At 43.6% G+C, this 22,711-nt stretch overlaps 1 protein-coding gene across 14 annotated transcripts in view; it reads left to right on the forward strand.

Annotated features, from left to right (window-relative positions):
- The window catches only part of HDAC4 (histone deacetylase 4), a 267,150-nt gene that overhangs the window by 224,861 nt on the left and 19,578 nt on the right, over positions 1-22,711 (forward strand). For all 14 annotated transcript variants that reach the window (XM_055811564.1, XM_055811560.1, XM_055811563.1 and 11 more), the window contains 6 exons: positions 2,731-2,777; positions 10,951-11,058; positions 11,614-11,669; positions 12,716-12,803; positions 14,106-14,225; positions 16,431-16,528. In XM_055811564.1, the coding sequence (XP_055667539.1) occupies positions 2,731-2,777; positions 10,951-11,058; positions 11,614-11,669; positions 12,716-12,803; positions 14,106-14,225; positions 16,431-16,528 (517 nt within the window). The remainder of the gene's footprint in view (positions 1-2,730; positions 2,778-10,950; positions 11,059-11,613; positions 11,670-12,715; positions 12,804-14,105; positions 14,226-16,430; positions 16,529-22,711) is intronic.

Raw genomic sequence — 22,711 nt, forward strand, 5'->3', positions numbered from 1 at the left:
AGTGAAGAGAAATAATTCTAATACCTAAGGGTATCCCAGTGCAAAATATTGCCTGTTTGGGTGTTATTTGCAAAGAAGACCAAGCTGTCAAAGTGCTGCAGCCATAGATAGAAGGTCAGGTCCCTAGGAGCTCCAGTAGGCAGAGCTTTCCAGTAGCTCTTAGCTGAGCTTAGACCTTGTTTCCTAAACCCACGTGGCACCATTTCAACCTTAAGCTGCTAGCAGTAGGACTCGCTGCTAGCTTGCATGACCATCCTTGCCCAGACGGCAGCAGACTGCCTCTTCCCGCTGCCCGGCTGTCCTCCCGTTGCACATGGTGCATAGGCCACAGCTGGCGCTGACACTTGTGCCACCAAGCTTGGAGGAAGAGCAGACGGCTTCACTGTGCAGCATGGCTGCCAGTCTTCACACCAGGCAGGAAAAATTAGGTTGGTGGCTTGGCAGCCGAGGGTCCGGAGGGGACAGCACACAGCGAGTCAAACTGACAAGAGGGGTGAGCCTGGCTGGGAAGGCTGCATCACACCCAGGGAGAAGTTCTCCTTTGGGAGCAGGGCAGGAAGGGCGATGCTGGCCCTAAACCCAGTTTCTTAACTTGATGGGTTCCACAGTGCTGGACCCGAGCAAGGGTAACAGCCACTGCTGTGTTGGGGGAAACCTACCTGAAGAACCACAGCGTGTGCAGTGGTGTATAGAGGTGAACAAGCCTGTAAGCAGCCCCCTCTTCAGCCATCCCCTCCTCTTGAGAGTTTAAAAGGGTTTAAAATTCACAAAACAGGTTTGTAGGGTTCTTTTAAATATATTAGAGGGTAAACGTATGGCAGGTTTGAAGTCTGAGACCAAAGCTTTGTGTTAGGTTCACATATGCAAATGTAAGTTTGTTAGACCTGAGTGTCTTGATATGTGTCGGCTCTGGTGGCTCACTCCGTGTAAGCTCTTTGCCTTTGATATGTCTGTGAGGAAAAAAAAAAGCATGAGAAACCTCAGCTGAAAAGGAAGAACTTATAAAGCTGAGGGATGAAAACATGGGATGTTTCGTTTTAAGCTTCTGGAAATGATAAAGGGGGTGTCCCTTCATCTGGCAGTTCTTTGGGAGAAAGCGGGAAGTGGGTAAGTAGTTCAGGTTTTTCAGAATTGTAAGCAGGCATCATTGTAGCTCTCCTGTTTACTTCTGTAATTGTGCTGTAGCTCATCACTTCTGGGTCTTACTCCTTTCTCAAAGTGCTCTTCTTTACACATGTAGGAGAGACTTGCAACGGAAGCCCACCACTGATGCTGAAGTTACTTTTCCCAGAGGGCCTTGAGCATCGCAAAGATTTGCTTTGCTGTGTTTTATCAGGCAGGTTTGAAGGTGGTGGCCTTCAAGGCAGGTTGCACAGCTCTACCTGGAAGTGTTGCTAAAGCCCTTAAAAGTCTGAGGGTGAAAAAGTTCTCATTTGACAGTATAAAGCTTTGGAACCTGTTGAACAAGTTTAAACTTAGGCAAAAAAGGCTGCTTTGAATTTGTGGAAAGCAATCATAAATTGTTGTCAAGAAGATAAATATCAAAATAATGGGTGGATTAGCAGTGAAAGATGTGACAGGAGGTCCGAAGCAGGATGATCTAAGAACTTTCATTTGGAACTAATCAAAGAGTGAATCTCGCTGTGCACTCAGATTAATAATACAGATGCATTAACTCTGCTTTCAGTCACAGGGGTAACGTATGTGTCTGCGATGCGTTTGACACCAGCATGGCCCTCAGTAACGTCTGTCTGCTGTCACATCTAATTCACACTCTACAAAACTGGTAGTTAGCTTTTAAGGGAATTTATTCTTTCAGTATAGGCATGACCAGAACAAGAACCTGCTTTGGTGGGGGACAAAAAAACTCAACCCAGTTTATTTCACCATTAGCTTTTGTTAATTTTCAATAGGTCTCAAGCAAATGAACCTTAGGCAGCGTACTCCAGATCTTTTGCAGCATCTATATTTCCTTCTTCCTATTTGCTTGTGGTGCATAGACACACGTACAAGTCATACACGTAAGGTGGTGATGGATATGAGACAGCGTGTTCTTGTTTCAGTATAGTTTATAAACCTGCAGAATTTTGAATGGGAGATAATTTGCTCACATGCAAGCCCAGAAAGTGATGTTACAATTCTTACAGATGCAAAATTAGCCCTGCAGATGGTTTTCTCCATTTTTCTCAAATTCTTAATGTTGGCTTTGCTTTTTCAGTCAAAACACGTTTTCTTTGCTTGCCACTGGTTTATTTTTTGTCTTCCTCTTTTATGAAGCTCATGCGCTCCAAAGTCTTCTAGTAACTGCAGATGACTGATAATTAGGGTGTTTTTTATGATTTTCTATCCTCCTTTGGTTGAAAGGGATTAAAATGTTCATCTGAGAAGACATGCGGAGCACTTGTTGGTAGCATCTCAATCATCTATAGTCAGCATGACTGCTTGAAATGTAGGACAGCACAAAAACTCTTGTATAAAAATAAGTGATTTATGGAAGGCTTTTATATTGGGAAGGCTTTTGAACAAGCCCAAGCATGTACATTGTGTATGTAGCAGGGTTGGCTGTGTGTTTTCTGGAAATTGCAAGAAAACCCCAGTCTGTTGCTGTGTTTGGAAAGATTGTGGCATTGCCATAAAATTGGACCAAAATCTGGTGAACTTTGACTTTCTGACTTACAGGGCCCTTTTTTTTTTTTTTTTTTTTTTTTTTTTTTTTCAATTTTCCTACAGGTTCTTTAACGTCGATGTTTGTCAGGCTTCCTTGTGGTGGTGTCGGGGTGAGTACTCTCTTTAATGTGTAAATAATGTCCTGTTTGTTCTCCCAGTCCCATTGGTAACAAAAATTGTTGCTTTGCATTCCATCAAGTGGGTAATTGCAACCAGATGTTACTTATAAACAGGGTCTGCCTGGGGTGCGGGATTGCAGTGACAGCCTCACGTGCCTTTCTTCAAAAGCAGCGTGAAGATTTTTAAACTGTTTTGGAGAGCTGAAGTGTGTGTGACATTCATAGGCATGTTTCGTCTCTGGCTTTTAGGAGGAGAAACCTCATTTCCCAGGCAGTGATGTTTAACGGCTTAGAGGTTACTACATTTGAAAGCAACCCTGGCATCCAAAAATGCTTTCTACATAGAAAGCAAGATGTGCTTTTCATGCTGCTCATGCTGTGTAGGTGTTTCATCTTCAGTATTTGTACTTCAGAGCTGCCTGCCTCCTAGTGCAGGTGGAAAACGTATTAATAAAATTGTGATATTGAAGGACAATACTTGGGAAGTCCCTGTAAATAGTAACTTGCTGCATTTGTGTCTGGGCTACATTACTGTCCTCGAATGAAACGTCTCGCAAGGGAATTGTAGTTTTCAGTATTTGGCATCTTTCGTTTCTTGAGCTTCAGGACAATCGCAGATGGATTCTGAAAAATACCCCCCTATCCATCATGGAAAGGCTGAACATTAGTTTTCATCTGTCAAGAGTCCATATAACAAGAAGATTTTTTGTTGTTGTTTGTTCCCATAAGGCTGAAAAAAATCCAAATACCATCCAAATACCTTGTGTTGAAGGTTTGTGTTGTTTTCCTTTGAAAGGAAAACTTTCAAGTTTTCAGGTTTCAAGTCAGACTTTCTGCTCGAAAGTTTCTGTGGAGGGTGACAGTACAGAAAAACTCAGAGAACAGGAAGGGAAAAGAATGAGAAGAGACAATAAAAGGCATTGTGTTTGAAAATTCACAGTGGTAGTTCTTATGCATAATTGTAGCTCGTGAGGTTGAATTTAGAGGTCTGGATTCTGTTATGGAAATGAAACAAAATTGTTTTCTTCCTGAGTCTTTGCAAAATCGCTGCTTTGAAAATTATCCCATCAAAAAAAAAAAAAAAAAAAAGAATAATCGGCGTTTATTCATACCGCCACTGCTGAGCACTCGTAGAGATATTTTATTTTGTATTGTAAATATGCTGCAGTCTCCTAATTCATGGCAAATTTTTGGCTAGAGTTGAAAAGGTTTGGATTTACTCTGCCCTGCAGTCAGGCATGCCATTCAAAGCAAAAATTATCATTTGCAAATGAAGTCTGAATGGTAACAAGTAGAGACAGTGCCTGAGCCTAGCGCGGTCCCAGAAGTCTTGCATTAAATCCTAAATCAAGGCAGGAAACGCCACTGCGTGGGTATTATCAATACGCTTGTAATAAAGATAGCGTTTGCAGGCAACTTGCTGGTCAGTTCTCTCCACAGACCATTTAATATTAAATAAAACGTTTGCTGGCTTTCATACAGTGTGTTAGCAATCCTAACAGATAATTTTCATGTTTTCAAGGAAAAGCTTTTTAAAACCAGTAATTTACTAGTAACAACTACATGATAGTCGGATCTATTCATTTATTTTTTTAAATGGCTTTCTGTTGTTGTGCTTGGTTATCCTTCCCCAGTTACCTCGGGGTACAGTGCTGACTGCGTATTTCTGCTGCCTTCTTGGCTGGTGCAGGAAAACATGGTCTTCACTGTTTTTGGGGTGCGTTTCTAATTAATACCTACAGCCCAGCTGTACATTTGTAGGGGAAATGAGGCTATGGTACAGAACAATTGGCTATAGCTTATTAAGTCCTTTGCACTTGTACGTGCTCTGGAGGGGTTGAGGCATAGACCATCTCCTTTGGGGTAGGAGAGACGTACGGTCATCTCACAAGGTCCTTTCAACCTAATTTTCTACTGTCTTTCAAAGTGTGAGGTTTGTCAAGAAAGCTGGCTTAGCAGTGTGGTAATGTTTATTGAAGAAATAGAGGGAAAACTGCAGCCTTTGTTAGCGTGCCAGTTCTGCGAGACAAGTTGCTCTTGATTTAATTTGCTACGGGAAACTGTTGGAAGAAGCCCTATAGTGGGATCTTAGCTGGGGCCACAGAGCACGCCTTGCAGTAGCAGATGAAAACCAAATTATTTTCTGCACCGAAGAGGATGACAAGACATTTTCGAGATGCATGTCATCATTTTTTTTTTTTCCAAGGAAATCAGAAAAAAATACTTTAAAAAAATCAGAGCCTGGGGTAAACCACCAGTTATAAAGAATTTTAGCGTGAGGTGTAATGTAAATCTGAGAAATTTCAGCATGTGAATACTGCTGGGAGATTGAGTGCTTGTTATGGTATAAAGAAATTATTTCAAATTGTTCTAGCAAGAGAGCTTAAGGGGTGTTTTTCTGCTGATGCTTCGCAGGCCACTGTCAAGCGGCAAGGTGGCCATACAGCTTTTTGGAGTGATGAAGTTTTATTTAGACTCTCCCTTGTTCAAGATTGCCAGGTTAGCAGAACATTACTTATCGCTGAGCAGTAATCAGTCTCTGGTTTACCTTTTTCTTGCAAGTTGAGAAGGTTGTAGAGAGGCAGCCCTGGTGCTGTAAGAAGTTTGTGTAGGCTCCAGTCACTTCGTACTGGTGAATATTTCCTGATGGTGGAGGAACATGAGGTACACATGATGATCAGAGCACCTGTAGGACATTATCTCAACTACCTGTGGTTTGTAGCCCAGATTTGGAGGAGAAGGGATTTATTTCAGCACAGGTTTCATTTTCTCTGTCACATAATAAGTGCAGTCTAGAGGATGCTTCGTGGATTTTTGCATTCAGCTCACCATGACGCTGGATGGCGTTCCAGCCGGCTGACTGCTTCATAAGGACAATTTTCCCTGGAAAGCTTGATACTGGTCTGCCAAATGCTTTTCAAGGAGTAAATATGATGCAAGAAAGAAAAAAAGAAAAGAAGAAAACCCACCAACTTTTCAAAAATTAGGAGAATAAGGTGGGACTGGTTCTATCTTGGATTTATTACCAGTCAGAAGATTAGAAATAGTGGTCAGAGTTAGTCCCCCAGAGGCACTGAAAAGTTGCAAAACAGGGGATGGTTCATAAGCAAGTGTCCTTTGCTGACGGTATTAAATTTAGAGTCATCAAAGCAAAAGTTGCCTGCAAAGCAGTACAGAAGGTGACATGATAACAAGAAACTAAATAGTAATGCAGCACATGAAATTCAGTGTTGGATGCTAAATAATGCCGGTGGGCAGGAGAGGGACTGGCCTGGAGCAGGTAAAAGCTGAATGATTGCTTTTGCTTACAATTCAGGAGCTGAGGGTGACACACGAAATTATGGGCTGGAAAGCTTGGATCAGAGTTATTTCTCTGTAAATAATTAAACGCAATTCTCTTCCGTCAGGGATGTGATGTAGCTTAAAAGAATAGATGGATCTGAAAGGCAATGTAGGGCGGCTTAGGGAGGCAAAGCCCCTGAAGAGCTGTTAAGCGCCGGGATGAAGGATGATGTCAGGCACTTGGGTAACTGTGAGTTGTTCTTACCAGCCAGCGAGACAAAGGGAGTTAGAGTGAAGAAGCAGGAAGAAGTTTTGAGCAAATCACTTCATCAACTAACACCTTTCGATCTCTCTCTTAACAACTAAGTCACAGTGATTTGCAATCAATGAGAAAAAGCGTAAATTTTTTCCCTGGTGCTTGGAAACTCTTGTCATTTTTATTATTTTTTTTTCCTAATTTGCTTTATACAAAGAAGCCTTCACATCACCATAGCTGCCGCTAACAAACCTCTCCCATCTGCAATCATCTGACTGTGGCAGGAAAAGAAGAAAGCACAGAAGCACTTATATCAACAGATGTGAGCTCTGATTTAAGCAACAGTAATTTATTCCTGCTGATCTTCAGCAGCATCTGCAAGTGCCATAAAGAGTATTTTTACTTAGGATGTTACCTTCACTTCTCTGCAGCACATTATTTTCTTAATGTATGACTTCTATGCACCGGAGGGTTACCTCATCCAGGATAATTAGAAGATTTTGGAGAAAGGAGTTCAAGCTTTGAAAATCTGCAAAATTGTTCCAGCATACTTGCATCCAAATTCTTCAAAACACTCAAAGACTCGATCTGAGGATCGCTAGTAACTTTGTGTTCTTTCGTGTGTAGTATTTTCTTTTTCTGTGCTCGTTCTAAAAACGTCTGAAGATCTCTGTCTTTAAAAAGTGGTTTTTAATGGTTTTGATCTTTTCCTGAATACATTACACTATTTTTGGTTGTAAGGTCTTGATTAGAGTGTATAAAAGTCTTTACCTGTACAAGCAAAGTACATTATTGCAAAGCAGAGACAACGAAAAGGACTTCCATGGAATGGAAATGAGAAAATACTAATTAGCAAGTCTTAGAAGAACAAAATGTGAGCATGGTTATTTAATCAGTGCTTTAGAGTAGCAGGAGATACGGTTAGGTAAGACCAGCTGGCTGGCAGCACAGACTGTGTGCTGCTGTCACCTAAGCATGATGATGAGCAGTGATGAGGGAAAAGTGGAACTCCTTCGCTCCCTTTGCTTTGCAGGGTCTGGAGCTGCGGTACAGCTTGTCTCAGCCCTGTCCCTGTGCTTTATTTCTTATCTGTGTAGTTATTCAGCTAAAGAAAAGATCAGAATAATGAAACTTTTTGTACAACACTCATTTCATTTGGAAAGACCTGCACATTAGTAGAGTATACTAACACATTAGTAGAGTGCGAGCAGGAACCTCACTGTGTATATCGATAAAGATTTCAAGTTTACAAGGAAAGACAACTGTTTTGGGTTTGACACTGAAACATCTTAGACATTCCTCATAAAAGACAGCCTGCATCAACCTGTTGACCCTTCCGTTTCTGCATTCCCTCATAATTTTCTAATAACAGTACATGCTGCGACAGTTAAGAGCCTGCGGCAGGTCTTAGGCACTGAATTCCCTCTCCCCACCTCTAAAGGAGCCCTCTCCTACGGGCTCACCTAACAGAAACAGCAGCTTCTTTATTGGAATGAGCAAGGCATTAATATTATTCTCAAGAAAAAAGAGACAGGCATTAATATTATTCTCAAGAGCTGAGCAGGACAACTGCTCTTCATCCAACAGCGGCAGATGTGGAAGACTCAGTATCTCTGACGCAGTTGTATCCTCCAGCTCGGGAGAAAAAAAGAGAAATACACGCTGATGGATCAACAAAAGGCAAGAAATATGCTTCCTCTCTCCATAAAGTCCTTCCAGATGGTAAGGCTTGATGTGCTGTCCCAGCAACAACTCCTGTGATGGCAGCTACATCAAAGAGCTCAGAGGCAGGGAAAGCCAAATAGCGTCTCCCCTGTAATGAACTTCAGAATTCAGGAATGATGGCGGGGTCAACAGCAGCCCATGCACCAAACAGCAGCAGCTTCAGAGCTGGAGAGCAGTCCAGCTCAGGGCCACATTAATAACATTTTCCACCATGGCAGGGCCTACGCCCCTCTGCTGCAGAGCACTGATGGCTTCAGTGGGACTGTTCAAACACTTAGAGTTACAGATGATGAAGTGCTGCCTTGGAGTAGGGCCCAGTGGTCTCCAGACATCCGTTCTGGGGAAGGTGCCTGGGTGTTAAATCCTTATCTTGGAGATGTTTGCACATGGGATGGAGCAGTGGAGAGCTTGCGGGCGGCAGCAAACATCTCTGGACCCCGGTCCTCCTCCTGCTGGGGAGCTGAGTGTGGGGGCATGAAATTAGCTTCAAAATCACAGGTGGAATGCCTTTTTCAAAGTACTTAACTTCTTTCTGCAGAAATAACAACTCTTTAAAAGCATTCTGTCTTGCCCTCCTCATTCTTCTTGAAACGCTGCCAACACAAGCCTGGTTTCTGCAGGCATCAAAGGGCCTGAACGTGGCGGTACTTGGCTCAGGCACCAGTGATTTCTGCATGCTTTATGGAGAGGGCTGGCATGATCAGACATCGGAGGGGGTCCGAGGGTCTGTGGAACCCTTAGGTAAAGCCGTGCTTAGGATATGTGAATTCTGGGGGTTTGTATTTCCATTCCTCCGGTGCCTCATGGTGAATGAAGGTGGCCCTCTGTAATTCTGTATCCGTGGAAGGGGCCTGGTACTTGCTGCGGCCAGGCAGAGAGGGAAGCTTTTAGCTGCTGGTGTCCTGTGGCATTTTTTTTTTCAAGACCAAGAAAGATAGGTTAGACACACTCAGCCCAGACTGCGCTTGAGCAGAGACTGAGGGCACTGAGGTGGTCAGCACTTGGCAAAAGGCAAATAGATGTTTTGTGTTGTATAAACCATGAGTGTCTCCCACTCACAGATACTGGTGGGAGAGGATCTGGGGATGAAGACTGCTGGATCCCCTGAGGGAATGTAGCAGTGCCATCCTGACTGCAAAGCAGCGTGACCATCCCATAATGTTTTTACAGAACTGCCAATGAGAGCCCAAAGACAGACCCCCACAGAAACTTAACGTGCTGGTCAGTGGGGAGAAGCAGCATCTTGGCCATCTTCCTGCCTTGCTAGGGGCTTTTGGAGGGATGTGGTCAGATCAGTCCCTTCTCCTGCATGTGTGCAGTACTGACCCAGGACTCCTGGAGCTGTGCATAACTCAGACCCCATCGTGCTTCTGTTCCCATGTTACTGCTCAAATTTATGGGGGCCTGGGGGAGCCCTTGTACCCCAAATAGTCACTGTAAGGCTTTACCACCGGTGCAGTGGCTTTCTGCAGAGTCTGAAACGGTGCACATATTGGCAGCATTACCGCATGGACATGGCTTTTTGGTATTCTCCAAATGCTTCTTGGTTTACTGTAACTTCAAAAGCATCCTCGGGACAGATGCTGCCAGAAGCTGTCCCTGATAATGGACCTGGCACCATCTCCACTGGCCTTAGCACAGCCATGAAGGAGGTGGATCAATCTTCTGTGGGGTCACTTGCATCTCCCTGCAGCTCAGTGAGCAGACCGGGTGCCAGACAAAGCAAGTAGCTCTTTCTTTCCTTCTTCTTTGCCATTGTTTCTATAAATAGGCTCAGCAAAGTAATATGTGAAAAATAGCTGATCCTTCACACTGCGAAACGTTACATTTATCCTATGCTGTTCCCAGGCAGCTGAGCTGGCCTTGACATGGGACAGTCCCAGCAATCTGGCTTTTGCAAAGGCTGTGACTGGCAAGAAGCAAACAAGCTTTGCTTTCATCACTGCATGCAGGACGGCCGGGGGTGCAGCGGAGGAGATCCAGAGCTTCAGGCTGGAAGCAGCCCCTCGGGAGCTGTCCTTCCCCCTCTGCTCTCTGCAGAGTCGCAGCTGAGTGGCAGTAAAAAAAAGGAACAGGCATTTCATCACATGTCTGCAAACTAATCTTGTCTTCGTACAGTTGTTGGGATGAGTGTGGTAAATGCCAACGCTTCTCACTTTTTGTTTAAATTAGGACGTGACCTCATATAATAACAACGTGGGGATGTTTGCAGAGTGCCTTGCCTTGCCTTTGGCGTATTTGCACATTTTCAGGGAGAAAATATAGAGGATGGTGGTCCTGTCAAATATTGAGCATTGAAATAAATGCCTGTAGTCAGCAGCTAGATGTTGAAGGTCTGCTGTTAGCTTTGATGAGACAGAGTTGATCTTATGGCTCCCCAGGGAAGCTGCTGTCCACGTAACCTTACCCTGCTAGTCCTGGGCAGGCATCTTTTAAATGCCCATTGTTAGAAATCCTTCTTTATTGTGTTTTATTTTATAGAATCGTTGAATGATTTTGTAAACCTTTTTTGTTTCATCTGGGATCAGTTTCCTCCAGCAATTAAAAGATATACTGATACTGTGATGTTGGTAGGAGACACATGCAAATTTGCAGTGCTGGAGATGCTGAATTTGCTCCTCTGTTAAGGCACTGACCCTTTAGCATTGCAGAGCTGTTGCAAACAGTCATCTCAAGCATCATTTGGTTGGATGGACACTCGGTAGTGGTGATGTTACAGTCATGGTAGGGTCCCAGCCCCAGTACTGCCAAGATCAGGTCTGCAATGTAATGCTTTTAAACTTAATGCAGTTAATGCATTTATATATTCAATACATATGAGTAACTTTCTTTGTAAAACATAGGTCTGTTTGCTGGCTGTCCGTGTTGCTCCTAAATGTGGTTGCTGTGTGTCTCCATTAGGTCGACAGTGACACAATTTGGAACGAAGTTCACTCGTCTGGTGCCGCTCGCCTGGCTGTGGGCTGTGTCATTGAGCTCGTTTTCAAAGTAGCCACAGGAGAACTGAAGGTTGGTATGAAAATAACACTTGGCTTTGATAGAGGCTCTGTACAGGACTCTGCTCAGGGCTGTGTTATGCAGGAGGTCCAGTTAGCTTCATTTTAATGGCACCATCTGGCTTTAGTCATAAAAATCTTTAAGGATATCAGCAAGTGAACAACAGACTCCTGGTGAATGTTCTTACGCACCGATTAAAAGGAAGAAAGAAACCAGAGCAGCAAATGAAATCACTATTCCAGTGTTATCTGAGGGTCTTGCTGTTGCCTTCAGCTGGGCCAGCCCGTTTGCTGTTTCAGTAACTTCATAAGGAATTTTTTTTTCCCCCTCTATGGAAGGAAATGCAGTACCAACCAGTTCCCATGAAATTCATGTGGACTTTTTTTCCCCACTCCAAAATGAGGGAGAGCATCATCCACTGCTATGGTCTTGCGAGAAAACCATCGAGAACAACTACATAGTTCCAAAGCAGAATTAATGCTTCTGGCTGCAAACTCTACATCCGTCTTTGTGTGATAATCCTTCCCTTCTGTCTCACTTTTTCCTTTTCTTATTTTTTCTGTCTAGAATGGATTTGCTGTTGTTCGGCCTCCGGGTCACCACGCAGAAGAGAGCACACCCATGTAAGTATGCGTATGTGCTTTATTAACTTGCATCAGTGTTCATCTGTTGTGTGATCGGCAGCTGGACATCAGAGAGGTAGTTTGTTAGGTTATCATTGCAGAATTCCTTGCTGATTGATGTGCTGGACAGTGTTATATTCAGCGCTCCCACTAATTCTGTGGAAGAGGGCAAACTTCTGCTCAGTTGTGTCGGGGTGGGTATTTTTTTTAGCAAGAACCAATGTTACAGTCATGCTTTGAAAAAGCACTGATGCTTTTATTTGCTTTACTCTTGTGAATGGTTTTAAATTAAATGCTGATGGCTCTTCCAATGTGAGGAAAGCAAGGGTACGCAACTAATAGTAGTAATAGCAAACATAACTGTGTCTTGGGGTGACAACACTGGATTAGGAGTGTCTCAGAGTGGGAGGGCTTCACAAAGCAAAAGCTGAAGTTGGGCATCTTGCATGGGTTTAATATAGCAGGGGTTTTGCCATCAGACTGTTTTCAGATCAGGGCCCTGTGCATAAATCGTGTTGCCTTTGTGTATCTGGCTTAATGTGTGCTGAAGTTTCGTGTCTTGGGTCCTTCGGCACTCTTTGGCGGGAGATGAGTGCTTGCTGTTGAATTCCCCTTGACCCAGCGTTTTGAGGCCTCTCTGGGCATGTCCACTCCCTCCCCACCAATGCACCATAGTGCTCTGACCCCAGGTCCTTTCCCTTCCTTTCCTTCTTGCCACGTCCTCTCCCCATCTGCTCTTGTCCGCTTCCCTCGCGTGCAGCGCTGGAGGTCCCCTGGGCAGCTGGCACCGAGCAGCATCTCATTGCAGCAGGCATGGGCAAGTGTGAAATGTTCCCCATTTCCAGAGAGATCGCAGGACACCTGCTGCTGTGTGGCTATTTTGTGTCTCTGAGCACACGTGCAATTCCAGGGAGAAAAGAAAAGTGAGAGCAGAAGAAATTTTTTCCTACTGTGTTATATCTAGGTAACAGATGCATTGGGACCAAGGAAACCTATAATTAACACCTCTCCTTTTCCTCTTGTCTCCCCCTTCTCATCACCTCCAGGGGTTTCTGCTATTTCAACTCCGTGGCAATTGCAGCCAAGCTGCTCCAGCAAAGGCTGAACGTTAGCAAAATCCTTATAGTGGACTGGGTGAGTAATTGCCAGTTCTTACCCCTCAGGAGAGCAGGTAGACATTTTTCTGTTGTGGTTGGTTTTTTGGGTTTTTTTTTCTTGCAAGGGTAACCCTGACTTTGTAATTTGGTGAAAAAAATTGTTGCCTGTGGTCTGCAAGCCAAAATTTGGTTTTTAAAGTTTGAGGTTTTTCGTTGAACTGTTTTAATAAAAGAAAGAATTTTCACAGTGCCCATAGTTTTCAGAATGAAGTTGTAATTACAAGTAGTTGCTTTCTAAAACAAGCCCTTCGTGCAGTCTCAGGGATGGGTAACTGCAGACCGTGGTGGGCTTTTATTTTTTTTCTGAAAGTTGGAACATTAACTGGTCCATCCCACCTTTCCTTTTGAGATCTGAGGACAGGTTACATGGCTTGACCATTGGTCTGGATGGTCTCGGTGTCCCGCTTCTGGGCCAGCACAGCCTCTGTGCGAGTAGGCAGGCAGTCAAAAGTGATCTCTAAATTGGAACGAGACAGTGGAATTCTCTTCAGACAGCGTAGCGGAGTTGAGAAAGAGCTTGTTTGGGATTTTGCTGTGGTGATGTATAGATTTTAAAATGTGGCTGATAGTTGTATTAGTTTGGGGTTTTTTAATAGATTTAGAAATTTCTTTATGTGGCTGAGAAGGCATTTGAGTTGCTGGGTGGCAGCCAGGAGTTTTGATTAATTGCCACAGGTCTCCCATGGACTAGACCTGCAAGTTAAAATTGATGTATTTGTCTTTTTGACCTACCAGATGGACATCCTCTTCCTGACTTCCCACCAACTGTCTTTCATGTCACAAAGGGGCATTTTTAATACCCGTCCGGTTGCAGGCTGCATTTCTTCACCAAGCAGCAATGCAATAGGAGATCTGGGTCGTGGGTTTATGTTGTTTAACCTTTTTGGGTCCAGTACAGCTTTGCTGGACACTTGTATCAGTGGTCACCCTGCAAACTGATTAAAGATGCAAATCTGGGGTAACTAATATAGTCTCTCTGTCCCGCAAGATAGGGTATGAATCCAATTCTCTCCATCCCAGTAAATTAATCCTGTCCTCAGTTTTGATATACACTTGGGACTGTGTTTACCCCCATTTATCCCGTGTGTTAAACAAGGAGTCTAATCTGAAGCCAGTGCAAAGCAGGTTTGATTTGCAATAAACTACTTCAGCCACATCAGAGAAGTGCGGAAAATGAAGCACAACAGCAAAGAAAACCCCTCTGAATCCCAAGTTGATGGCTTTCATCTGCATTTTTACCAAGGTGCTAACCTCCCTCATGTAATCTCTGTCCCCAAAGGATGTTCACCACGGGAATGGTACTCAGCAAGCTTTCTACAATGATCCTAATGTTCTTTATATTTCACTACATCGCTATGATGATGGGAACTTCTTTCCAGGCAGCGGTGCTCCTGACGAGGTAAGGGTGCTAGCACTGACACAGCATCTGTCTATGTCTGATAGAACCTGCTCGGGGCTGGGATTCAGGTGCCCCCCAAAATCTCAGGGACCCTCTGCCAAGCAAGGCTTGGAGAGAAGCTCCTGCCACCGCTCCCACGCTCGTGCTTGTTAGTGCCCCTTTGGGAACACATCGCTCGGGTTTGTGCGTTCCGTGCCTTCTCGTCCAAGTCCTAACAGCCATGGGCATTGTGTCCTGCCCTGCGAGCTGGAAAGCACGCGCCTTGGCTAATGAGGAGAGAATGAGTCAATGCAATTAGGCTCTCCAACCCTTACAGGACAACCTGTTCCAGAGGGACCCTTTGCCAGCTGTCCCAGCACTCTGTGTACTTTTCAGGATTACAGGCATAAGTTGTTTCTTAGATGCAGGAGGAACAGGCTGTCTGTGGCTGTGCCACCAGCACTCAGGTTTCCTGCCATGGCCTTGGAGCCTGTCCACCTCCCCGTCTCCTGGCCCTGCTGAGGCGTCGCTCACTGCCACTGCTGCGTTCACATTGCACAGCTCCAATGTGGGATTTAAGCACTGGTCACTGATGCTGCTGGACCAGATCCACCGGTTCCTGGTGGCGTTCTTGCAGCCTGCAGCAGAAGGGCTCAGCCGTTGAAGCTGGGAGACCTTTCTCCCTGAACTCTGGATGGATGCTCCTACATCCATTGCATCCTTCCTTTCCCACTAGGCTAGCAGGAAATAATTGTCCTTCCAGAGTGATTTATCAAAGGGAAATTATATGGAATACTTAGTTTTGTGTATTCCAGGGCACTTCAGATTACACCTGAAAATCCTAGAGTTCTTACCCTGTCAATTTTACATTCTCGGATTCAGCAAACATTAATGTTTTCATTTCCATTTTTAAAGAAACTCAAATGTGCCATGATACTGCTTCAGTACCCTGTTTGTGTACTACCGTTGCAGTGAATGTACAGCAGCCCCTTGCATCAGGCTTAATTTCTGCTTCAGGATATGCAAAGGCCTCAGACCTACTTTTTTGCTGACCTTTTAATAACCTAGTAATCTGGTTTACAAAATATCTAGTGTTGTAAGGAAACACTAGGCTATACCATCCGCTCTGTATTTAACCATTTACAGTAATTTTGAGATGTGTCATTCCAGAGTGAATAAAGCAAAGAGTACAAAATAAATACAATTAAAGCCACAGATGGTTAAATACCACAGGGGGTTCATCCATCCACGGTGGGTTTTTTCGCCAGCAGTATTAGCACTGATTCAAGGAATAATGTGCAACAGGAGCCCTGCAGCTTTATTTATCCTGAATTATCTGACTTGTATATTCTCTAAGACATTAATTTTCAATTTAATATTTTTTCTATTCATATGCAGAGACCTTAAAAAAAAAACACCTGCAAAATCCAAACTGCATGCTCGGAACCCTGTGGGGAGCTGCTGGTGGTCGGTGTCAGCAGCTACTGCCCAGCCCCCTTGCTGTCCCTAGGGACCCACAGCCTGAGCTCATGGCCACCGTGCTCAGGCACCTGAGAGGTCCCTGCTTGAGGAAAGGACTGAACGCAGGCTCTGGGGTTTCAATATGGATGGGGAAAACATGGCCCTGCTTCTTGGAAAACAAATTATTAGAAACTTCTGGTTTATTTTTCAGTTTTCCCCTTTCTCAGGTATTTGCAGTCAGTGCAGATGGGAACGTCTGCAGTAGATGCAAGGGTGGGCAGGTACTTGCATTTACCACCCACGTGTCCCTCAAGCAGTGAAAATCTCTGTGCATCATGTTTTTCCCCAGCAGAGGGGGAGCTCGCTCTGATTAAAACTGTGGGGGTTTTCCCCCAGTTGCAACTGTAATGAAATATAAAATAAGCTTCTGAATGAAGCTGAAAGCAAATTAAGGAAAAGTATCGCATGTAACACAGTCTCCTGCAGAAGAAGAGGATCCAGTTGATAAGGAGGCGGATTTTTGGGTGAGCAGCAGTCAAGTACCGCTGGTCCGCAGCTCCCATAAAGATCAGAGCATGGAGGAGCTTTATTTTCACTCTTGTTTTGGGGACCAGGTTCCTTTAGAGGGAAAAATTAACCTCACTACCATTGAGCTCTTGAATCAAAATCCATATTCAGCTGGAGGAATATTAAGACAGCAGTGGTGTCTTGCCGCAGGTAGCTGTTGCCATATGTGTAATTAAGAGCATCATCTCCCTTTTTCAGGTTGGCACAGGAGCAGGAGTTGGTTTCAATGTTAACATGGCCTTTACTGGTGGCCTTGATCCACCGATGGGAGATACAGAATACTTAACTGCTTTCAGGTAATATTGACGTTTCCTCTTACAAACATTTTTCACTTAAATTGGGTTTCTTTTTCCTCGTGCAGTCCTCCTTAATCTTGAGTTTCTCTTGATAAGTTTAGAAATATGAGATTTACATCTAGTTGTGATTACTTTTTGACTACCATAATAAAAAGAAAGCTGGATCAAGTAAATAGGATATTTCTGGCCATAAAGGCGTGCCTGTGACATTAAGGGATTGACATGCTTGCTGCTCAGCACTGATCGATGCATGAATGTAAAATGTCAACGGATACAAATAATCTTTTCTGGTTTTGGCTAAAAATCTTTTTACCTCTTTGGGGTGAGTATTTCTGTGGGTAAACCCACCTGGGTGGGGAGAGGAACCCAGGAAAACTTTTTAACTAGTCATCACGAGCTGGAACTTGGGAGTGCAGCTGCCCCAAGGCTTTAGACATCATTACTGTGCTGCAGGCGACGGTACCCCACTTCTGGGCAAGTTGGCCATGCAGTCTCTGCCCTGTAAGAATTCTGCTCACAGCTTACTCCCAATTGTACCTAGCAAAGGGACGTGGGCTTGTTTTGATAAGCTTTCAATGTTACTATTATTCACCCAAGATATTGAATGTGCCTGTTCCAACCAACTGGAAATTGCAACGACCGAACTGTTGGGTTTGTGCTTTTCTTACTGGGTTCTGGTTTCTCCTCAGAAGCAGCATGTTGTGTGTTATGAATAAAAGTACAACCATCTCTTAAATAAGGGTTACTCATCACTCACTGTCAGAGTGTGAATGAAGGTAAGCAAAGCTGTGGAGTTGAATTAATGTGTTGCTGGGATATCCTCCTTGATTAGCAGTAATAGTGTAAAGCCAGTAAAACCACCGTGTTGGGTCGTACAAGCGTACTCAGGTATGCTCCTAAAAATCTGGCATCATTTGGGTCTCCAAATGGAACAGGGGATGAAGCCACTTGGTCGTGTCCTGCTGGTCTTACTGTCATGCTCGCAGAAGCACGTGATACCTGAGGATCACAGGGAGCTATCTGCAGGGAATTGTTTGAGCTGATCCTTACTTACCCCCTCATATCAGCATCGTCAAAAGAGATGCATGAAACAAAACACACATTAGCTGATCTGCGGTCATGCGCACCCAGGTTGTGATCTCTCTGAGCAGTGTTGCTACAGGAGCATAGCAAGAGTATGGGTGGGACATCCCCTTGCTGCTCTGAGCAGCTGAAATACCCCAGCAGGGTGATTGTACGTCAGTGGTGTTTTGGGGTCTGGCTGCAAGCCTGGAGTGATGCGTTTGCCTTCCAGAGCTGCAGAGAACACGGAAAGGAAGGTATTAAAATTAACTGTGGAAGCAACACAATAACAAGGTGAAACCAAGGCAGATCTCTGGGTAGAGAACTTGAAAGTAATGCAGTAGTGAAGAGAGGCCAGTGTGAGACCACACTTTCCTTTCTGATACCCTTTCCAGGAGAACGAATATAATTCTCTGACCTGCTCGAGATATAGGCTCTATTTTTCTTAGAGACTGTCCTGTTCCCTCCCCTGCCTCCCCCATGCCAGGGATCCATCCTTTCTCTCCAGCTGGCATCTTTTTTAACAATTATGGATTGAAGTGGCTTTCTGTCCTCAAACCAGATTTAGCGCGCTTCTGGCAACCAACCCGCATAAATTCAGGGAGACACACACTTGCCAAAACCCAGGATGCGAATTTCTGGCGACACGCAGATGGAATATCACCTTCATGGAAGAGCATTAAATCTGGGAGCGTTATTTTCTGTTCTTCCCTGTGCGCGTATTTGTATTCGGTTATACTGAGCAAAAAGAGCTTTTCCTCTTCAGCCTGCCATTAAAAAGCCTTCAAAGAATGTATACAATTTAAAATAACATCGAGTCAAATAACTGTCATTTGTCTCGCTGTTTTATTCCTGTTACAGGAAAGCAGCACTTCCCTCCAAAGGGGAAGTCTGTTTATCCCAGCAGTCAACAAGACTGATCTCTTCATTATAAAGAGAACCTGTAGCTCATGATAGAGTGATATACTTACTATTAAATATTAATTGAGTTACAAGGCTCCTGGAAAATTGCTCAGTCTGCACAGTAAGGCCTTTGCCAGCCATTCCTTAATAGGCACTGGTGTCTTTTTTGCCCGGAGATTGCCGCTATTTGGGGAACATACTTTGGAGCTAGTCACAAGCCCTTATTTCGGCAGGGTTTTGGGAAGCCGAGGGATGGTGTGACTAGTCCTCCTAGGTAGCACCTCCCGTAGTCTGCCCCATGTGCACACCTTCAGTCAGTAAGTTAAATTGGAAGCTTTTTTTTAATCTTATGCCAAGTTTGGTCATGATAATACATTATCAAGTGACCTTTTTAAATCTTAACCAGCTTCTTTGAAAAACATTTTTTCCCCCTGAATCTTTCTATTGATTTTAATGTAAAATAATGCTTTGAAGTTTGCAATTTATAGTCCCCTGAGAGTTAGAAAGTGAAGGGAATGGGTCATATATCGTTTTTTTTAATTCTTTTCTTGCGTTAGCCCCTTGAGACAATGCATGCCTTCAAGGCAGCACCTTGTTATTCCACCCCATCGAATGCCACGTTGCATTTGCTGGGGATCAAACCTAAGATGAAGAAAAGATAAGAAAATTGGCCATAATGAACTCCAGAAGCAGCAGGCATTTTCACCATGAACTTGGAAACTCACAGTGGAGAACTGAGCTTTAATTCAAACCAGTCCAAATGCCAAACTGTGAGGCTTTGAAGTCTGTGGAGGAATCAGTGGAAATCCTTTGAGCTAGGCAAAGATACTGATATACTTTTTCTTCTTTTTTTTTTTTTTAAGCCTTAACTCTTCCCTTGCTTGTCTGCTTTTAGGGAAGAAAGCCCTCTTTCTACATAAAACAAGGGGAGGAAAAATAAGCAACACGCTTTGCTTTTTTGGTTTGTTTGTTCTGTTTCAGCATGAGCTGGTGTATGGATTTGATAAAAGCATGCGCTCCAATGAAATAATAACAGATAATTGTCATCCTAAGTTAGTCTTCTGATGAGTGAATAAATAAATCCCAATGAAACCTATCATCCCCACGCTGAAAACCTGTTTCAGTGTCCTTTTACTCTTTCTGAAGGAAGGAGAGTAACTCGCATCGATTATTTTTCTACTGAGAATTTCTTCTATGAATATTGGCTTTCCCTTGCTTGCAGCACGGCGCTGGGTCGGACGGGATAGCCGGACTTGTTAATGTTTGTTAATACCGCCAAGCCATTTCACAAGTGAGAACAAGAGTTAAAAATGCGAAGCAGAGAGCAGCCTTGCCGTGCACTTTGTCGCTTGTTGTCTTCATAACCGAGGGTTGAAATCACCGGCTGCCCCGTCTCGAGGTTGGGGTGATATCATGATCGCTGTGTTGGGGGGGGCACAGGGTGGAGTCACCCCAGTCACTAATAAGATGTGCAGAAGGGATCTGGGGAGTTGCTGCGAGCTTGGCGCTCCTCCACCCCATCGTAGCAGCAGCTTTGCCTGCCCGAGACAGCATGACATTATAATTTAGCTGACCGTTCGCTGGGCGAAGGTCCCACGGCTGAACTCACCGCCAAAGTATGTGGGCAATACAGATTTCACAGATTAGGCAGAAGTGTATTAAACTCTAATGTGAAAAATGCAGGGCATATAATTTTAAAAGTCCTTAACTCATCAAAATGTTATTGGTATTCATCGCTGTTATTCCGTAGTTATAGAAACAAACAGTTGTAAAATTCAGGTTGTGTTTTTTGGGGTTTTTTTTACCAGGGTCTGTTGTTCCCTAACTTGTTATACAAGCAGAAATCATGTTTGCTTCTATAAATCCTCATGACATTTTCAAAAGCAGAGTGTGCAAACCCGGTAAGAGTCCTCCAGAAAAAATGCAAAGACTGCGGCTATTTCCTTATTACGTGAGAACAACAATTACTTAGTGAAATTTGTATTATCCACAGGAGTTTTCCTCTGAATTTACTCTAAGAAAGTTTTCCTGATGATTCCAACAGTTGTGTTGTCTCATACAATTTTTTTCCCCTACGCTGAGGTCTCTTTCACCATTCTAATTCCATATACAGCTTGTTTCCATGTTAGTTTTATTTTTATTTAAAACACCTAAACCAGAAGCAAAAGCCAGGACTGTATTTGAAAGGTCCCTCCTCCTGCCTTTCTCAGAAAGCGTTAAATGAGTTCGGGAGCCAATGTTGGGGGGATTTTGTTTTTTTCCTTCGATCCATAAACCGTTGCAGGAGTGAGTAAGAGGGAAGGTGCGGGGGGGAAGATATTTTGCCTGGAACGGTTGTTTCTGTATTTTAGATTTCATGCTCTCCCAACGCTGATTTCATCCTCAAACTCCTAATCCCTTTTGACATAGTAAATGACCGTGGAGATGGCTGCTTGGAGAAACAAAGACCGGAGTCTTCAGGCGGCTGATTAGCATTAGGAGCAGCAGATAACATTTTGGGATTCTTTTATATATGTAATATATATTTTTTATATATATATATCTTTATATGTGGGGGTATATATATATCACCAACAGTGGGGAAAGAGTCTCTGAAAAAAGTGCTCAGCCTTCTAAGTTTCAGCAATTTGCTTGCTGCAACTGAGCATTAAAAAAAAAAAAAAATCCTCTTGTAGGATTGTTTAATCTGCCTGTCATTTATTAGGCGTTTAATTGGTGAATTGGCTAGTAAGACTAAAAATTTTTGAGTCTTCTGGAAAATAGATATAAATTTGTTTTGGGGTTGTTTTTTTTTCTTTCCACAAATGATTGCAGAATACGATGGGTAATTTTTACTGTTTGCAGCCATCAGTTTTAACTAATGCATAGCTGTTCAGCTTAGCTGTAACCAGAGTCAAATGAAAGGTTTTAATTTATTTTAAGCAAGCAAAACAGCCCACTAAAATTTAGGAAATTTAAAGGTAAGCCCTGTGTTTTAAAAAGATTCAGCACAGCTTTATTGAATATTCAGTGTTAGAAACACTTTTCATTCCTCAGTGAATTAACTCAACTAATGGCTAAGGTGGCTGTAAAAAGACCCAGTTCCAGACAAAACTGCTCATCTGCTTGATAGTAATTTGAATTTCTGGCTTTTTTATAGTATCATCACCAGGACAAAGCCATAGGATTGTTTGCAGTTTAATTGTTGTTTGCTTTTGAGGACTTACCTTTATTGTGATGGATCTGAGCGAAGGGGCTGTTTTCATCTGTGCACAAAGAAAAATTAAAGACTAAAAAACTGGCTTAGATGTGCCTGAAACGCTGCTTACAGAGAAAATCTCAGAAATACATCATTTCAAAATGGTTCATTTGCCTGGCTCTTAAATTTTCACATACGAGTGTTTTGCATTGCGTTTTTGAGTTGTTTTTGTGGTGTGTTTTTTGGTTTTTTTTTTTATTAAAAAGGAAAAATGAGGGAGTGCTGAGAGGCAGGAAGACTTCGGCCATCCTGGGTCAAGTTTTATGTCCAAAGATATAGCTATTCTTGGAGAGCATCAAATAGAGCTGGGACTGCAGCTTTGGAGTACTGGTGTAATACTGGAATTGGGAAAAATTCAGAAGCTATAGCAGCCCTTGAGAGTTTGGGTAGGAGTCCTGGGTAAAGGAAAGGGTTCAATCTGGATTTGAGTGCTGTCGTGTTCGGATGAGTTTGTGATAGTCAAGGTACCGAAAGCATCATTAGCTTAGTTATTCTGACACCCTGTCATCTTGCACTTCTCTGCTGGCTGCCCCTGAACACCCGTGGCTCCCCGGCAGCCTCTGTCCAGGCTGGGCGTGCAACACCTATCCCCTGGGCATAGACTCTCTGTCTATCTTCCTGGCTCCTCTTGGAGGGAAACCAGGGGACCGGCAATGTTTCTTAAAACTCTGATAAGAAATGTACTGTGCATCCAGAGCACCACTAATAATTGCTCAGAGTTGAAGATACTTGCTGGGATAACTGGCTGTGGCTGCAAGGTCACCCCATCCTGCCCCAGAGAGAATTCTGGACATCCTCAAAATTATTTCTTCTGTCGTCCAATACCAATCGATTTACTTTTAACCCGCAACTGCTGCTTTTTCTCCTGTAAAATTTCTACAGCCAGGCTTCACGGCTAGCTCTCGGTGCTGCCTGTGTTGGCTGTGCCACTAGAGGGTATATTTGAACCGCTGTCACCACGCAGGGACCTTCAGCTGGGC

The sequence above is a fragment of the Falco peregrinus genome, chromosome 8, assembly GCF_023634155.1.
Source record: "Falco peregrinus isolate bFalPer1 chromosome 8, bFalPer1.pri, whole genome shotgun sequence".
Lineage (NCBI taxonomy): Eukaryota > Metazoa > Chordata > Aves > Falconiformes > Falconidae > Falco > Falco peregrinus.